We start from the raw sequence: 19,243 nt of genomic DNA, 5'->3' as shown, positions 1-19,243 counted from the left end.
AATGAAAAGTTATGTGCAAAGGAAAACCTGCCCACAGATGTTTACTGCAGCTCCATTCTTAAGTGCCAAAAACACAAACAACCTATATGTTCTTCAACAGTGAACAAACTATTATACATTGGTACAATGAACTACTTACTACTCAGCAATAAGTAAAGAATAAACTATTAATACACAAAACAACATGGATGAAATCTCAAAAGCATTTAGCTGAATTAAAGAAACCAATCTTGGACTTCCAGGCAAGATGGTGGCATACGCAGAGATGGGTAGCCTCTTCCCACAACTACATACATCAAAATTACAACTGAAACATAGAACAGCTATCACTCAGAAACATCAGAAATCGAATTGAATGGAAGACTCAAAACTACGGAATTAAACCACACCCATAAAGACTGGTAGGAGGGACTCAGACACAGATTGGGCTGGTCCCTTACCCACATGTAGTCAATAAAAATTCAGGAGGGCTATATCTCACGAGCAAGGAGTCCCAGTCCCAAACCAGGCCCCTCAGCCCAGGGTCCCAGTGCCAGGAAGATAAGTCCCTACAACTTCTGGCTGCCAAAACCAGCAGGGACTGAGTCAGTGGAGGCAACTGCTGGAGCACAAAAGAAATTCCTCTTAAAGAACCCACACATGGATTCACCTACTCAGACTCACTCCCTCTGAGCTCCAGCACCAGGGCAGCAGCTTGAAAGGCACCCATGGCATAAAGGGAGGAATTCAAACGTCTGGCCCAAGGCCAGCAGAGGCTAATGTCCCTTTTCTAAACACTCCGCCAACACAGCTGGCAAGCTGGTGCCATATCTGAGACTCCATCAACCTGGCTAACACTGTTGGACCAGCCTTGGAAATCCCCAGAGACTCTGCCCCACCCAACTTATAAACCCACACAAGCAGCTTTTGCATATGAATGGATACTCTTGGCTCATCCTTCACAACTTTCTAAATCCTATCAAACAAGCAATACCAGGACTTGGTGAGCTCCAGGATAGTACTAATTCACAGCTGGGCTTCACCTAGGAATACCCAAGCCCAGCACAAGTAGCAGCCATCTCGGATTGCATTATAGCTCAGGAAGGGCCACTTCTCCACCCCAACACCTGGAAAAACACAGGTGGGGGATGACCCTTGGCCTGCCATCACCCTGGAAATCCCCAGGGCCTGCACACCCAGTGGACAACTACAGACCATGCTGGAGGACCACTACCTTGCCCCAGCAAGGCTAATCCTCCAGAGGGTGGAGGTTGGTGGTCAGTGGTCACAGCCAATCCTTGCAGCTGACTAGCCTGGGTAAATACTTCCCACGGATCTGCCAATAGCAACTAAGGCTCAACTACAAGAAGAGTGTGTACTCAGCCCACAGAGAGGGTACACTTCAAATACCCAGCTTGGGTGATAGGGGAAACTGTGCCCTCCCCTGGACTCTACAGGACACATAGTACATTAGGACACACAATCAACACTCGGAGTCAAAGCAGCTCTACCTAATACACAGAAACACACACAGGCTGCCAAAATGAGAACACAAAGAAACATAGCCCAAATGAAAGAATGAATCAAAACTTCAGAAAAAGAACTAAACAAAATGGAGACAAGCAATCTATCATATGCAGAGTTCAAAACACAGATTATAGGAAGCTCAAGGAACTTAGTGAGGACCTCAACAGCATAAAAAAGATCTAGTCAGAAATGAAGGATACACTAATTGAAATAAAAAACAATTTAGAGGGATACAGGAGTAGAGTGGATGAAACCAAAAGGAAGCAAAAACCAACCAAGGGGGGGATCCCCCCCAAAATGAAGACAGTATAAGCAGCCTCTGGGACAATTTCAACAGGCCCAACATTCTCATCAGACAGGTGCCAGGAAAAGAAAAAGAGCAAGAAATTGGAAATCTGCCCTGGCTGGCGTAGCTCAGTGGATTGAGCGAGGGCTGCGAACCAAAGTGTTGCAGGTTTGATTCCCAGCCAGGGTACATGCTTGGGTTGCAGGCCATAACCCCCAACAACCGCACATTGATGTTTCTCTCTCTCTCTCTGTCTCCCTCCCTTCCCTCTCTAAAAGTGAATAAAAAATCTTAAAAAAAAAAAAAAGAAACTGGAAATCTATTTGAATAAATAATGAAAGAAAACTTCCCTAATTTAGTGAAGATTTTGAAATAGGCATGAAGTCCAGAAAACAGAGTCCTAAATAAGATGGATACAAAGAGGTCAAATTCCAAGACACATCATAATAAAATGCCAAAGATTAAAGATAGAGAGGATCTTAAAAGCAGCAAGAGAAAAGAAGTAAGTTACCCACCAGGGAGTGCCCATAAGACTGTCAGCAGATTTCTCAAAAGAAAGTTTTCAAGCTAGAAGGGATTGGCAAGAAATACACAAAGTCATGAAAAGCAGGGACCTGCAGCCAAGATTGCTCTACCCAGCAAAGATATCATTAGAATCAAAGGACAGATAAAGAGCTTCCCAGACAAGAAGAAACTAAAGGAGTTCATCATCACCAAACCATTATTATAAGTAAAGTTATAGGGACTTTTTAAGAAAAAGATGACCAATAAAATGGCAATAAATACAAATCAATGTTTGAATCTAAAAAACAAATTAAGCAAAACAAGAACAGAGACAGGATTATGGAAATGAAGAGCATTTTGATGGTTGTCAGATTTGTGGGGGGCAGACGGGGAGTGAAATGGGTTAAACGGTGGGGGGATTAAGATGTACAAATAGGTAGTTACAGAATAGTCATGAGGATGTAAAGTGCAGTATAGGAAATGGAGTAGCCAAAGAACTTATACGCATGACCCATGGACATGAACAATGGTGATGAGATTGCCTGAGGGAGTTAGGGATGCTGCGTGGAGGGGGAGCACAAGGGAAAAAAATCAGGGTAACTGTAATAGCATAATCAATAAAATATAATTTAAAAAAAGAAGTAAACAACAAACAAACCATGTCCTGGCCGGTGTGGCTCAGTGGATTGCCTGCAAACCAAAAGGTCGCCAGCTTGATTCCTAGTCAGGACACATGCCTGGTTGCAGGCCAGGTCCCCAGTGGGGGGGTAAGAGACAACCACACATTGATGTTTCTCTCCTTCTCTTTCTCCCTTCCCCTCTCTAAAAATAAATAAGTGAATAAAATCTTAAAAAAAAAAAAGAAACCAGTCTGAAAAAGTCATACAATTCTATTTATATGGCATTCTCAGAAAAGCAAAATATAGTGATGAAGAACTTATCAGTGGTTGACAAGGGTTGGGGGAAGTGGAGAGTGACATAGCAGGCTGGCATTAGAGTTTTTTGGCTGTATCTGACTGTCATGGTAGTGGTTACATGTGTTACAGTCACACAACTGTTTAACAAAAAGGTCAAATTTTATTCGTTAATCTTTAAATTAAAAAATTTTATATCCAAAATATTGAGATGAGATACTAGATGTTTATGTAAGTAGGGAAAAGACAAGACAGTCACTATAGAATTAAAGTGTTCACTTTTAATTACCTAACTTCCTTAATACTATTGGACATTTATGACACAACTGCATAATGGAATATTGTTCAGCTATTCTGAATGGGCTATTAGCAACCCTGGCCAGGTAGCTCGGTAGGTTAAAGCTTCATCCCAATACACCAAGGTTGTGGGTTCAATCCGCAGTTGTGGCACATAAAAGAATCAACCAATGAATGAATAAATGAACAACAACTTGTCTGTTTGTTTCTCTCCCTCTCTTTCTAAAAATCAATCAATTTTTTTTTGCATTTTTAAAAAGGGTTATTAGCAAAACCAGTAAATGACATAAAATACATTTTAAAAACTTTTGTATTTATTAACTTTAGAAAGAGATAGGGAGTGTGGGGGGTGGGGGTTGAGAGAGAGAATCATCAATTTGTTGTCCCACTTGCTGATACATTCATTGGTTGATTCCTGTATGTGTCCTGACCAGGGACTGAACCCACAACCTTGACTATCTGGAGGACATGCTGAGCTACCCAGCCAGAGTGAGTAAAATCCTCTTTAATACATAAAAAAGAAGCCCAGTGCAGTGTGGCTCAGTTGATAGGAACATCGTCCTGTATTCAAAGGGTTGCAGATTCAATTCCTGGTCAAGGCACATACCTAGGTTGTGGTCCAATCCCTGGTCCGGGCACATACAACCCCGGGCGCATATGGGAGGCAAGCAATCGATGTTTCTCTCCCCCTTCCTCTCTCTCTAAAAGCAATGAAAAAAAAATGTCCTCAGGTGAGGATTAAAAAAGAAAAAAAAAAAGAAGAGAGATTACAACTACAAAGACAACTGTATCAAAGGCTAGAAGGAAATATCTCAAAATGTTAAACTACATTGTATCAGATGGCAGGGATTTTTTTCCTCCATTTACCATTAATTTAATTTCTATAATTTAAATAATTCATGAAACTTTTTGAAATGGGGAAACCCTATATTTTCCTATAACTAAATTCAACATTAAGAGCAAAAAAACACACTAATCCTAACTTAGAAACAAAATTCACAAATACTAAAGTAAAATAAATCTATAAATTGTAAAGCATCATCTAAGTCATTAATAAGAGAGAGAACTAACAACAATGTCTGATTACAGATTAAGAAAATAAAATGATACAAAGCAAACAGAAGCCATTCACAAATTTCAGTGTCCACAGCAAAGGAAAACATCAACAAAATAAAAACCCACAGAATGGGAAAACATATCCACTGATACATCTGCCAAGGGGTTAATATCAAGATATGCAAATTAAAATCACAATGAGATATCTCATATCTGTTACAATACCTATCAATAAATCAACAAACAAAAGGAGCTACAAAGATGTGGAGAAAAGGGAACCCTTTTGCACTGTTGGTGGGAATGCAGATTGGTTTGGCCACTGTGGAAAGCAGTATGGAGATACCTCAAAAACTTAAAAATGGATCTGCCTTTTGACCCAACAATCACACTTCTGGGAATATATCCAAAGGAACCCAAAACACTAATTGGGAAAAACATAAGCATCTGTATGTTCATTGCAGCATTATTTAAAATTGCCAAGATAGAGAAGCAGACCAAGTGTCCATCAGTAGACGAGTGGATAAAACAACTATGGGGACATTCACACAATGGAATTCTACTCGGCTGTAAGAAAAAATAAAATTTTACCCTTTGAGACAGCATGGATGGACCTGGAGAATATTATGCTAAGTTAAAGATGCCAGTCAGAGAAAGACAAATACCCCAAGATTTCACTCATATGTGGAATCTGATGAACAAAGTGAACTAACAAAATAGAGACAGACTCACAGACAGAGAGCAGGAAGACAGCTAAGGGGGATTGGGGATGGAGAAAGTGAGCAAAAAGGAAACAGGACTCAGGGACATGCACAACAGTGTAGTGACTACTGGGGGAAGAGGAGTGTAAAAGGACTAAACGGTAAAAGAAAAATACAATAAAATTCTTTTTAGAAAACAAATTTTAGTGTCTTAAGACAGGCAAATTCAAATCACAAATATGCTCATACAACTTTAGGATCAGCATTAAAGCATAAAACTTATATATATTTTTAAAGATTTTATTTATTTAGAGAGAGGGAAAGGGAGGGAGAAAGAGGGACAGAAATATTGATCGGTTGCCTCTCGCACATCCCCAACTGAGGACATGGCCCACAACCCAGGCATGTGCCCTGTGAACTGAACTGGCAACCTTTCGGTTCACAAGCCAGCACTCAATCCACTAAGCCACACCAGCAAGGGCTAAAACTTAAATGTATTTATAGACAACTTTCAGAATCTTTTCAATTAATATACAAATTCCTGATGGGAGGTCTGTAAGAAGTCTAGCTTGAGAAACATTTTCATTAAGCCTTTTTCATTTGCTACCTCTTGACTGCTAAAAAACAGACCTGAAAAATAAATACGAAGCAAACCCAATACTAAATGAAAGACTGGAAAAGTTGCCCTTCATGTCCCCCACATCTGTTCTAAACTGTGACTTTCGTATCACAAATCTGTAATAGAAGGTTTTCTCCTGGAAAAATGTCCGTAATTTTTATCAGAAGTAAATATATTAATATTTAATGGTATTTTCACAAAGCATCATAGAACCCAGAGCCACTGTGGTACAACTCCAGGAAGCAACATTCACATAAAATACAGTATGAACGGTTCCGCCTAAATTTGTACAACACAGAGCCCTGATTGAGTCTACCACCCAAACAAACCTGAAGACCAACAGAAGACAGTGGTATGGAAAGAACAATGATACAGGTAATCAAAGAAAAATCAACATGAGATGGAATAACTGGGGAAATAATTTTGTTTTATTTTTTCCTTCCAATGGTAGAATTTTATTACTGAAGTATGAAAACTTCAGGAGACTGGAAGAAGTTAAGACTTCTGTTGGAGAGCTAAGATAGGTATAGATAGAATAAGAAATGAGAAAAATTTGAAAGACATGGGGGGAAAAAAGCATATAACTTCTCCCACCCTTTTTTAAAATTGATTTTAAAGAGAGAGAAGAGGACAGGGAAGGAGAGAGAGAGAAACATCAATTTGTTGCCCCACTGATCTATGCATTCCCTGGTTGATTCTTATGTGCCCTGACCTGGGTTAGAACCAGCACCCTTGGTGTAGGGTATAAGGACAATGCACTAACCAACTGAGCTTTCTGGCCAGAGCCCCCTCCCACCCTTTCACTTATTTAGAGAGAGGGGAAGGGAGGGAGAGAAACATCCATCAGTTGCTTCTTCCATGCCACCAACCTGGCCTGCCCTGACTAGGAATCAAACCAATGGCCTTAAATGCTCAACCCACTGAGTCACACCAATGCCTCTTCCCACCCTTTTATTTCAAGAGCCCTACTCTAACCTCCTAATCTCTCTACAGCTAGACTCTTCAGCCCTCTACAATAAATCCCACAAATGGCCCGATCAGATTGAAACAAAAATGTTATCTCCTACATAAAAACTCTCTGCAAACCTTAGGATAAAAATACTTGTCAGCCCAACTTCTTTAACTCTCCACATTTTGGCACCAACCTACTTTTTCTGGCCTTCTTTTTCACTACACTTCACAATACTCAAAGGTACATTAGTCATGTATCAAATATGCCCTGCATTTTTCAGTCTTACCTCTTTTCAGTTCTTCCCTCTGCTGGGAATGCCCTTACTTATACTCACTATCCACCATCCCTGACTACCCAGGTCAAACCTCTAAGACCAACCCTGAAACAGTCCCCCTTCACCAAATTTTAGTATTACTACTAGTTTGCTATGATACAGCCCCAACAACACAAACTTACTTTGTGATTATGTTTTATTACAAAACTTAGGTGAAAATGACACAAATTTATCTCAGTATGTATATGGATTCTAGACATGGGTTAACAGGGTCTTCTGCTTCGGGTCACACTAGGCTGAAATCAAAGTTTCAGCTGCAGACTCTGGCCAGATATCTCAGTTGGTCAGAGCATCATCCCAATACAGCAAGGTTGAGGGTTTGATCCCCAATCAGGGCACACGTGAGAATCAACCAGTGAGTGCATAAATAGGTAGAAGAGCAAACTGATGTTTCTCTTTTCTCTCTAAAATCAATAAAAGTGCAGACAAGGGGTATGAGGTGTAAAATAAACTCTACTCATAAAACACGTTTCAGCAGTAACTGAAATTATCTGAGGTTTCGGGTTTTTTTCCAAGCTTACTACCAAGCTTACTTGTTGACAGGTTTCAGTCCCTTTCTGTTTTGCTGGCTCTTGGCCAGAAGTCACTCAGCTCCCAGAGGTTACCTGCCACTCTTTGCCACATGGCCTTCTCCACAGGCAGTTCCCAAGGTGTAAGTGAAGAGGACAGGATTTGGTGCAAAATCTCCTAAAGCAGGAAATGGGTGGGTTCCCAAACTTGTCTACAGCTAATTTAAGTCTCTGTGTGGTTATACGTTGACCTTTCAGAGAAGTGGCAAATGATATCCCTGAAGTTAAAAGGCTTTTTTTAGAAGTCTCAAACCTCTGTGATTCTTTGCTAAGAAATAATGACTTTATAATATATGACTTTATGTTTCCCATTCAGAAACATAAATGATCTACATTTATTAATTTTTCAGTAACGTTAATAAACAATGTTCACAACATACTAGTCACTAGATAGAGAACTTTTCAGCCCTGGCTGGTGTGGGTCAGTGGACTGAGAGACAGCCTGTGAACCTGTTATTCAGTTCCCAGTCTAGGGCACATGCCTGGGTTGGGTACCAGGTCCCCAGTACGCACAAAAGGCAACCATACATTGATGTTTCTCTTCCTTTCTCCCTCCCTTCCCATCTCCCTCAAAATAAGTAAAATCTTAAAAAAAAAAATGGAAACTTTTCATACATTCTCAACTAATCACCTAACATCCCAAATGGTAAGTTCTACTATTATCTCTTTTTTAAAGTTGGGGGAACTGAGAAAGCTTAATGTAAGTCGTTATAACTCCAAAAGTGGTCCTAGACCAAAGCACCAGCATTACCCAGGAACTTGTTAGAAATGCGTAATTTCTGGCTACACTGAAGACCTCCTGAATAAAAGTCTGCATTATAACAAGTTCTCCAGATGATTCTCATACACATTGTGCACTGGTTTAAATAACTTCTCCAAGCTGACAGAGTAAATGGTAGAAATGGAATCAAATCCAGATTGTTAAGGTATTTCCAAATTGCTAATCAAAATAGTCCTTTATTTCCCATTATGTCTTTAATGGGTAATTAATGATATACATGAAAATTTTTTCTATTATCTTTTTTTTGTAATCCATCTTTCTTACACCTTCTCTTTCTCTCTCTCACGCACACCATATTAAAAAAAAAAAAACACCCTTCCTAACATATTAATATATTTCATGGTACCATCAGTTTAAACTTATGAAATTTGTCAATTGCTCAAATCACACAGAAAACTAATCCCTATAATTCAATAGTAATACATTTACATTTTCACATTGCTATTAAGAAATAAGTCACTAACACCATTAAGCTCTTCATTTGAAACTGAATATGGCTAAGCCAACTACTGAATAATTCAGATGTCAGCAGGTTAAAGATTCAGGATAATTTAGGCCATCCCAAGCTGTGAATTCCAATGAAAGTCCATTCTAAATGTAGTATCAACTGCTAAGAGTCAGTAAACAAAAAACTTTCAAATGAAAAGTCTTTCACAATACAATTTTCACCAAAAGATGGATCAAATTACCCAGAAGACACTACAGTCAATAAGATTTACAATGTCCCGATGTCCAGGACCAAGTACACATGTATTTTCTAATAACCAATTTCAGTTTGGTCAAGCAAGATCAGAAGTTAAGAACTATCCCAGAAACTTCCCAATGCCCAAACTCCAAGTGATCTTTGGAGGCAAAAACCCAGGTGTGTCTTGAGATAATTTTCTTTCACAAACGAGAGAGAGAGAGAGAGAGAGAGAGAGAGAGAGAGAGAGGGGAGAGAGAGAGAGAGAGAGAGAGAGAGGGAGAGAGAGGGAGAGAGGGAGAGAGGGAGAGAGATAGAGAGATAGAGATACTCAACCTGTTTTTGTGGAAAACCACACTTAAAACAGTTGACTTTATTCAAATGTGCTCTCTTAAAAGTGAAAACAATGTCTTCTTTTACCTCCAATTAAAAGACTAAAAAAAAAAAGAGAGATTTAGCACTCATGTGCAAGAAAATGAGTTAAGCTCTACAGATAGAAACTTAAAAGAAAACTCTGCCTTCAAGGAGCATAATTTTACTGATATATAAACTGAGTTTCCTCTTACTTTTCCACAATAAATATGTATTTTATTTAGGGAAGATATAGATATACACCTTCAGGGCAAAACATTTTTTAAAAGCACTCAATTTACAATCTTTAATTGGGGAAAACTTTTCTTTCTTTTTTTTTTTTAAGATTTTATCTATTTATTTTTTTTTGGGGGGGAGAGGGAGAAAAACACTGGCCTACAACCCAGGTAAGCACTCTGACCGGGAATAGAACCTGCAACCTTTGGGTTTGCAAGCCAGCACTCAATCCACTGAGCCACACCAGCCAGGGCTGGAAAAACTTTTTTTAATAGGACTCAAAACCTAGAAAAGCACAAAAGGTAAAGACTGATAAATTTGTTTACATTAACATTAAGAATGTATAAATTAAATCAAAGACAAAAATGGGCATAGATATACAACACACATAACAAAGGGTTAGTTTCCTTAATCTACAAAGCACTCTTAAATATTAGTATGAAAAAGACCAGGAAGCAAAAATAAATAAAATAATACTAATGGACAAGTGAAAAAAATACAAATAGTAAGTATAAGAAGTTACTTCATATCTGCACTATCCAGTAAGAGCAGCCACAAGACAAATGTGGTATTTAAACTTTCAATAAAACTCAAAACTCAGTTCCCTCAGTCACACGAGCCACACTTCAAGTGCTCAATATTTACATGTGACAAGTAGTTACTGTGTTGAACAGGTATAGAACATTTCCATCAAGTTCTACTGAACAAAAGAAATGCTTTGTTAATATATCAAAATGGCTAAGTGTAAAGGCTAATATATTCCTTGAGTTACAAAGAAAAGTGGGAAGAAACAAGAACTCCCAAATTTTTGGAGGGGAAATATAAATTCACACAAATTCAAGTTTACAAACTCATTATCTTAACTGGTCCATCCACACAGATACACATATACACACAATGTATATGCATACATGTATGCCCCAATGTATACAGTTAAGTATTTGTTACTGGGCGGGGGGGGACTATAAATGACCTATGATGTCAAATAATCAAGGATTGATTTTTTATGGTAATACATCCCAAAACAATAGCATATTAAGAAACTATTTGAAAAAATGAGGCAGATACATGTAATGGTATTAAAAAGATATCCACGAGCCCTGGCTGGTGTAGCTCAGCAGACTGAGCAGACTGCGAAAAGGGTCGCCATTTCGATTCCCAGTCAGGGCACATGCCTGGGTTGCGGGCCAGTACCCAGTACCGGGCGCATGAGAGGCAACCACACATTGATGTTTCTCTCTCTCTCTTTCCTTCTCTAAAAATGAATAAAATCTTGAAAAAAAAAAAAAAAAAGACATCCATGATATTCATAAAGTAAGCAAGTTACAGCCCTAGCTGGGTGGCTCAGCTGGTTGGAGTATCATCCCGCACACCGAAAGGATTCAGGTTCAATTCCCAGTCAGGGCACATACCTAGGTTGCAGGTTCAATCCCTGGTTCGGGTACACGCAGGAGGTAACTGATCAACATTTTTCTCTTACATTGGTATTTATTTCTCTCTCTTCCTCCCTCCCTCTCTCTGTAAAACTGATAAACATATCCTTGGGTGAGGACTGAGAGAGAAGAAAGGAGAAGTAAGGAAAGGAAGGCGAGAGGGAGAGGAAGGAAGGAAGGAAGGAAGGAAGGAAAGCAGGCAGGCAGGCCTTGAGAGAGGGAAAGGGGGAGAGAAGGGAAAGAGGAGATGGGAGGGAGAAAGCAAGAAAGGAAGGGAGGGAGGGAGGAAAATATATAGGTATACCATATATGTTTATGTATATTTCCATATACAGAGTTAAAAGTCCAGAAAACTATATTCAAATTATTGAATACAGTTAATTTCATTATAATTCTAAATATTTTCAATATTTCATGTAGACTTTCACTTAATCCATTTTTCAGTATAGTGATTCATCCAAGATTAACTACATACTTCTGTTCTACTTGTTTTTTTTTTCCAAAAAATAATGAGCCTACACGTCAATAGGAACTCAAAGTTTAAAGTAATTGTTTTTGTCATTTTAAATACTTCCAAAACTGCACCTATGTTCATCTTTGTATTTCTAAACAAAGCTTTTCCTTTAAACAAAGTTCAAAAACTTAGTACATTAAATTATCTTTTAAAACACTAAAAACATGATAATCACACTGTACCAAAAATACTAAATTGCACAAAACTACAAACTATGAGGATAGCCTCTGAGATATGGAAAGAAAAAATATAGAACTAGAGGAACGTTCAGAGGTCTTTTGTAAAAAGGACAAAAATAGCAAGTTTCAGCAAACCCCACTGGTCAGTTCACTGTAATTTTATCTTCCACATATTGGCCTCCTTCCAGACAGTTTTTGTAGTGAAAACACAATGCCCTTTCACCGACAGCAATATTGCACAGCCTTTTAAGGGTGGATAGACTATGTGGAGGATGAAATAGCAAGGACTTCTGCTAATCTGATATTTTCTCAGCTCCTGTCAGAATTCTAGGAGATGCAGCAGCAGCAACACCTTTCACAAAAAAGTTAAACTTGTGTTCAAAAAAATAATAATAATAAATTATTTTTTATTTTCTTCTTCTTCAAGGAGTTAGAAGGTTTGTGAAACATAAAAGCAGGACAGAAGAAAGATTAACTGAAAATAACAACACAAAATTTAAGAAGCAAAACCCATAGAAACTTTACTTCATTACAATAAGATCACTCAAAAAAGTGTTACATCAAATCACCTAGCACAAATGTGTGAAATATCTTACAATTTTATGTAAATTGTACCTTAATAAAGCTGAAATAAAACATGCAGCTATTGTTTTTAATATTATAGATCAGAGCAGTTTCTCAATTTTTAACCCATGCCCCTTGCAAAGTTTCCTCACACTATTTTTTATGAACTCCACAAACCAAGATTTTGTCCAGTTTTACTTTCTATAGTCTATTATTACAAAAAAATAGGTTTGCTTAATATGTTTTTCCAAGACACACAGTCTGTCCTGGGCATTCTAATATAACTACAAATATGATACAAATACAGATTAAGAGAACCCTGGCCCTTATCAATATGTATCCAAGCCACCATAACCAACCCTGGCCTTTTTTAAGAAAAAAGTTACTCGTGGCAAAGATTAAGAGAACTGAAAATTTCTAAGTTAATACATTTACTTTTTTAACGTGTATTTGTTAAGATGTTTTTCTAAACATCTTTCTAATCATATATTTTTATCATTATACTTTTAATTATTTTCAATTTCCCATACTTCCTACATAAAAGAAATTAGCCTATGGGTCTTACTCCTTCAACAGAAATTTTCTATGTTCCATCTTATTCTCCAAAGTTAAATAACTTTAGGTAAATGATAAACATAAAAAATCTATGAATATTCAAAATAATATTAACATGTAAGTGAAGTCTATATAATTACCATCCAGAAATCAAACCACTTTTTCTTCAATCTACAAACCATATGCTAAAGATCTCTACAGCCCTGGCTGGGTGCTTAGTTGGTTTGAGCTCTGTCCCATGCACCAGAAGGTTGCAGGTTCAGTCTCTAGTAGGGGCATGTATAGGAGGCAATGATTGCTGTTTCACTCTCACACTGATGTTTCTCTTTCTCACCCTTTTTCTCTCTAAAATCAATAAACATATCCTCAGGTAAGGATGTTTTTTTAAAAGATCTACCTACAGATGCTGTGCTCCTCAATTCTAACACCCATACTTCACTTCTCATACTTCAACCACTTGACTCACAAGATACCCAAGGGGACCTCTAGTATACAGTCTCCAAGGTCTGTGTCTCTGTCCCTTCTACCTATGATCACAACAAAGCTAATCCTCTTAGGTTATTTTTCTCTTTTAATGCTTCCCTAGTTGTGGTAGGTGACAAGAGAAAAGTCAAAAAACCCAGGGTCAACAACATTATACTATTTCAAAAGCTCTGCTTTGCAAAACAGCTAAATTCTTCAGGGATGTCATCAAATATTTAGATGATAATATGTCTTTTTCATTTAATGAGCATAACTTTGAACATTAGAGTCAGTAGAATACTATTTGGCTGTAAAAAAGTAAAAAAGAAAAAAAGTTCACCCTTTTCGACAGCATGGATGGACCTGGAGAACATTATGCTAAGTGAAAGAAGCCAGTCAGAGAGACAAATACCCCAAGATTTCACTCATATGTGGAATCTAATGAACAAAGTAAACTAATAAGAGAAATAGAGACAGACTCATAGATAGAGAGCAGGATGGCAGCTAAGGTGGGGAGGGTATAGAGGTGGAGGGATTGAGGAAAAAGGAAAAGGGACTCATGGACCTGGACAATAGTGTGGTGATTGCAGGAAGGAGCGAGGTATAAGAGGATTAAGTGGTAATGAAAAAAATACAACAAAAATTTTTTTTAAAAAGTACAGTGAGAAAAAAAAAAGAATGAGCATAGCTTTAAACATTAGAGTCAAGTGTAATGGTTCTCAATATCTCTGGCTTACTAGAAATTTTTCTATTTAAACTGCACCAAACACCAAACTACTACAGATCTCTCACCCAAATCATTTTATCACAACCATCACTGTCACCCTTAAAATTTAAAAAGGGAGACTGTTAACTAAATATCTGAATAATGCATTTTATAACTAGTATATTTGTATAATGCAAATATAAATAAGATCAGCAGAAAGACTCCGTTATCCCTCTGTCTGGTGTACTTAGTTTGGAACCAGTCTATACATTTAATCAGCCTTTTGGCACAAGGGCATAATTTTACATTATTATATAACAGTTATGAAACTTATTTTGTTTCTTTTCAGATTGTTCACAGCAACCTTACATTAATCCATGTAGCTCTCACACAAATCCACACACACACACCCATTATCACATATGTATACATACATATATAATTAATTTTACTTATCTGTTGCTCCATTATTGGTCAGGAATACAACCCCATTTTAACAGTGCTCACTAAAAGAGGACAACTCTACAATGCAGGTACCAAGAACACGCTAAAATAAGAAGCAAATATTGCCTGTATCCATAAACAATTTTAGTATTTCCTTGCTGAAACTCTGTTCCTAGAACATTTGACCTCAATAAGTTTCAAACTTCCTTCTCCTAGTCTTCTTGATCTTATAAATATACCGTATGCACTATTTCTTAATTTAGGTCAAAGTCACTTCCATTTGTCAAATCACCAATTTTCTGATATTATTTACAGTCTGAAATATTAAAGATTTACTTTTGTTTATTACTCCTACATTTACTTCTAATCCTCTTACAAACAGAAACCTCTTGAACACTGAGGTTTAGTTTAATTCCTCACTTTATATGTGATAAAACAAACAAAAAAAAAGGGGATGGTATTTTCTAGATTTTGGCTACCGGAAAAAAAAAAAAAAGTTTTAGTGTCACCATTCTCTTTCTAAAATTCATCTTTATTCAGACTGAGGCCTTGTGCATTTGCCAGAATCACATAAAAACACCAAGCCACTAATATACTGATCCCTTCAGGAACCCACTCAGAACTCTAATTAAACTCATCTTTACACCTTTAAAATACCATTTTTCACACAGCTAGGTAGGGCATGAAATGTTTATTATAAATGCTCAAACATATTAATTCATCTTAAGAAAATATAAACAGATGCAAATTTCTATTTGTCATAATCTCTCAATGATTGGAAACATACTAAGATTCTAGAGACTTAAAATTAATTAACATAATTAGGTTTGAGGTCTGTTTACCAATAATTAAAATTTACCATCCTTCTTTTAATAAAAGGAAGAAGTCTTGAGGTATTCATCAAGCAGAAGGGAAAACAATCTTCTGGGAAGGGGCAATTTCCCAACCAAAAAATTATTTCTATAGTTTTTTTAATCTTTTAAAGGGAAACTACCAGCAGTCACAATTATGAAGATATAGTGTAAGTGAAAACACTAAATAAAATATGCTTTCATTTACTTTTTCACATTTCCAACGGAAACGAATACAAGTTTAAGACTCATCAACTCCCTAACACACCAAAACGTTAACAGATACAGCTGAGGGGAGAAATACAAGATTTCTTATTCTTTTCCTTTTACGTTTCTATAATCTTCCAAATTTTCCCACAGTGAACATTTATTTTTATATTCGAAAAAAATCTCATTTAATAATAAACCAAACATAATATACTAAAGGTTCATTTAGAAGGGCTCTCCACGCTGTGCGAGTATTACTGAGATGATTCGCCATTAAAGATAATAAATACCTCCACTCCTTCTCCCTTCCCAACACTATAATGCTGCTGTTTTAGGTCCTATTACTCTTCTGCTGCCCCCTCATTTCTACGTAAATAAACGCTTTTAATTTTTTCTTAAAACAAAGTTCTCACCCATCTTAAATAGTCCTACTTCTAAACTTCGTTATAACAAAATTGGGGGGGGTGGATGATGGCTTTACCCACAAAGTACAACTTCGTGAGGCCACCATCACTTTAGCTATGGAAAACTCAAAGCCGGGTAAACTACACGTCCCGCCATGCATTGCTGCCTTGTTCAGAGTAGGTCTCTACGGAAACAGAAAAAAAAATTCTACAAGTCCCACCTGTTACTTGGTTTCTAAACACCTCCTGCACTTTCGGCTCCAACAGCAAACAAAAACAAGAGCCCCGTGACCTCACGCCGGTTCCGGGAGCCCAGACGAGCAAGGGGCCCGAGGTCAAGCGGCCGGGCTGCTGCAGCCGGCAAATTCTGCCCGGCTCCTGCGCTCCCCTCTTCTTTCCGGGGCTGGGTGCACGCACGAGCCCTCTCCTGTGTGCATCCAATGGGGGCTCTTCAGCCGCACAAGGGAGAAGAACCGGTTACTGGGCAGGCACAACACACTTCCCCAAGCCGGGGCGGGGGCTACCGCAGAGTGGGGTGAGAGCGACGTGACCCCGAAACGTAGCGCCAGAACACCTAGAGGACTCGTTGCAATCGCAAGGAGAAGCCACAGCCCCGCGGCGACCCTCTTTCCGCCGGGCGCCTCCATTCGCACAAGGATCACAAGCCGACACTAACAGCCGCCTCTCGGCGCGATTTTGTGCCCCCTCAGCCGGGTCGCTGGGCCAATGACCTCCCTTCCCCTGCGACCGGAGGTTGGCGAGGGAACAAAATCCTCCCAGCCTTCCCCTTCGCTCTTGCCCCCTTACCGTCTTGGCGGCCTCCGCCCAGGTCCTGCCCTTCTTCCTACGGCCCTTTTCCCTCATGTCGGGTCTTGAACTGACTGGGAGGCTCCCGTGTCCGGGCTCCGGCCGCCCTCCCTCCCTACTCTGCCCTGCGCTGTTTTTCCCGCGGTGCCGGGAAAGGTGGGAGAAAGGGGAAGTCAGGCCGGAGGAGCACCCAAACAGAGGAAGCGGCGGGGGTGGTGCGCGGGGGGGTAGGGAGGGCGTCTATGAGGCGGCCGGTCCTCCTGCTGCCGTTGCCACTGCTACCGCCGCTGCCATATTGGGCCCTTACTGTACAGGCAGCCGCTACGGTCATGTGACGGCTCCCGCGCGGCCGTCACTACTGTACGCAGTCGGCAGCGCGAACGAGCGCGCGCGCGCCCCCGCCCACCGCGCGCGGCTGAAGGGAAAGCGAAGAGGCGGTCCGCCGCAACTCGCCACGCCCACGCACTTCCGCTCTCCGCCTCTCCTTCGGAGCATGCGCGGAAGGACTGTCCGAGTCTAGTCAGCTTGGGGCTTCTGGCTCTCCTGCCGACCCTGAAAAATCTGCCTGCGGAAGCGGAACCTGATCTATCCCGGAAGGCTTATGGAAGGAATTGGGACCGCGTGCGAGGCGCCGCCTTGGCTGCAGAAACTTGAAATGGGCAGCCTGCTCCCTCAAGGAGCGATCCTCCCAACTAGCACCTTCAGTAAACCTCGTACTTGCGTTTTCCCATTTGTCTGTGTTTATCTTTGCAAAGGTTGTCTTTATGAAGATTTGTAACAATTTTCTTATACTTGATGGATGAAGCAGTTTGAGATTGAGTACCATGCTTTACCAAGCTCACAAGTCTAGGATGTAGAGAAACCGGAAATCACATTGCCACCTAGAGCCCTTTCCATCACCCAGGAATGCCTCTCAATTTTAGGCGACATTTTGTTAAGGCCCCCAATAACTACATTCACGTTTTTACCTGTGAATCATCTCATCAGGGACACAAATGGTGTCTTTTTTATCTTGGTGAGCTCAGTTCCGGCACAGTCCCTGTATCAGACTCCCAGTAAATATTTGCTGAATGATTCAGCTATGTCTGTGGTCAGAAACCATTATTTGTAGCTTTTTTTCATAGCAGCCTACTTAAAGATCATCTTCCGTCCCATTATTCACGTCTTTATACTTGGCAAAATATAAAGAATGTGTAATAGCATCTACAAATCCACCCGCTTCAAGAAGCAGCTTCTGGTCTAACAAACTTACTATATTGTGAAATAGGCCTAAGAGTTGGGCTGTTTCTTGGGAAGAAAGACAGGCGAGAGCAATACTTGGAGCCCATGCATGGGTTTCAGAAGTTCATGGACTCCCTAAAATTAGGGAGAATATTTTGTGTATGTTAATTCATTAATTTTTTGAGAAGAGGATTCAAAACTTTCCCTCCATTTTTCAAAAGGGGCCTGTTAACACTAAAAAGAAAAGTCTTAATAGGAAGTTTTAGAGGCCACCTAGATACTAATATTTCTTGAATATTAATCACAAATATTCTTGAAGTAATTGTCACAAATTCTTTTAGTAACTCATAGCATTATCCCTCTCTCTCTAATGCCTACATCTGTAGTCAGTTCAAGAAACCCCTCTCCATTTCCAGCTGTTGGCTGGGGCTTGCCATCAGCCTTGTTCCCTGGACAGTCGGCCTCATCTTGTCTTCACACCCTGCTAGGCCAGCTCCTCCCACTGTCCTACATTCATGCACTCTACAGTGATATTTTGGTCATAGCCTGACCACATACATGACAGTGGTTCCATATGATTTTAGTGGAGCTGAAAAATTTCTGTCACCTAGTGGCATGGTAGTTTTCATAATGCCGTAGCACCACACATTACTCAAGTGTTTGTGGTGATGCTGGTGTAAGCAAACCTACTGCACTGGCAGTCTTATAGAAGTATAACACGTGCTCGCTTCGGCAGCACATATACTAAAATTGGAACGATACAGAGAAGATTAGCATGGCCCCTGCGCAAGGATGACACGCAAATTTGTGAAGCGTTCCATATTTTTGAACTTCCTCAGAAAACTAAAAATGGATCTGCCTTTTGACCCTGCAATTCCACTGCTGGGACTCTATCCTAAGAACACTAAAACACCAATTCAAAAGAACCTATGCACCCCAATGTTCATAGCAGCACAATTTACAATAGCTAGGTGCTGGAAGCAACCTAGATGCCCATCAGTAAATGAATGGATCAAAAAGCTATTGTACATTTACACAATGGAATTCTATGCAGCAGAAAGAAAGAAGGAACTCCTACCCTTTGCGACAGCATGGATGGAGCTGGAAAGC

The 19,243-nt window shown here is 39.5% G+C and overlaps 1 protein-coding gene and 1 non-coding gene across 6 annotated transcripts in view; one reads left to right on the top strand and one right to left on the bottom strand.

Annotated features, from left to right (window-relative positions):
- ASXL2 (ASXL transcriptional regulator 2) overlaps positions 1–17,227 on the bottom strand; it is a 116,480-nt gene extending 99,253 nt beyond the window's left edge. For 2 of the 5 annotated variants that reach the window (XM_045844636.1, XM_045844637.1), the window contains exon 1: positions 16,913–17,227. In XM_045844636.1, the coding sequence (XP_045700592.1) occupies positions 16,913–16,969 (57 nt within the window). In that variant the 5' untranslated portion in view covers positions 16,970–17,227. Of the gene's footprint in view, positions 1–4,114; positions 4,162–16,912 lie in introns of those variants that run through there. The other 3 variants (XM_045844635.1, XM_045844638.1, XM_045844640.1) reach the window with 3 other exon arrangements.
- A 1,626-nt stretch (positions 17,228–18,853) lies between these two features.
- On the top strand, positions 18,854–18,960 carry LOC123822623. Its single transcript, XR_006786383.1, has one exon. It is a non-coding gene; the product is annotated as a U6 spliceosomal RNA (small nuclear RNA).
- Positions 18,961–19,243: the final 283 nt, after the last annotated feature.

The sequence above is a fragment of the Phyllostomus hastatus genome, unplaced genomic scaffold (genome assembly GCF_019186645.2).
Source record: "Phyllostomus hastatus isolate PE091 unplaced genomic scaffold, TTU_PhHast_1.1 phas_contig_402, whole genome shotgun sequence".
Lineage (NCBI taxonomy): Eukaryota > Metazoa > Chordata > Mammalia > Chiroptera > Phyllostomidae > Phyllostomus > Phyllostomus hastatus.
This window is presented reverse-complemented; position numbering and strand designations above follow the sequence as displayed.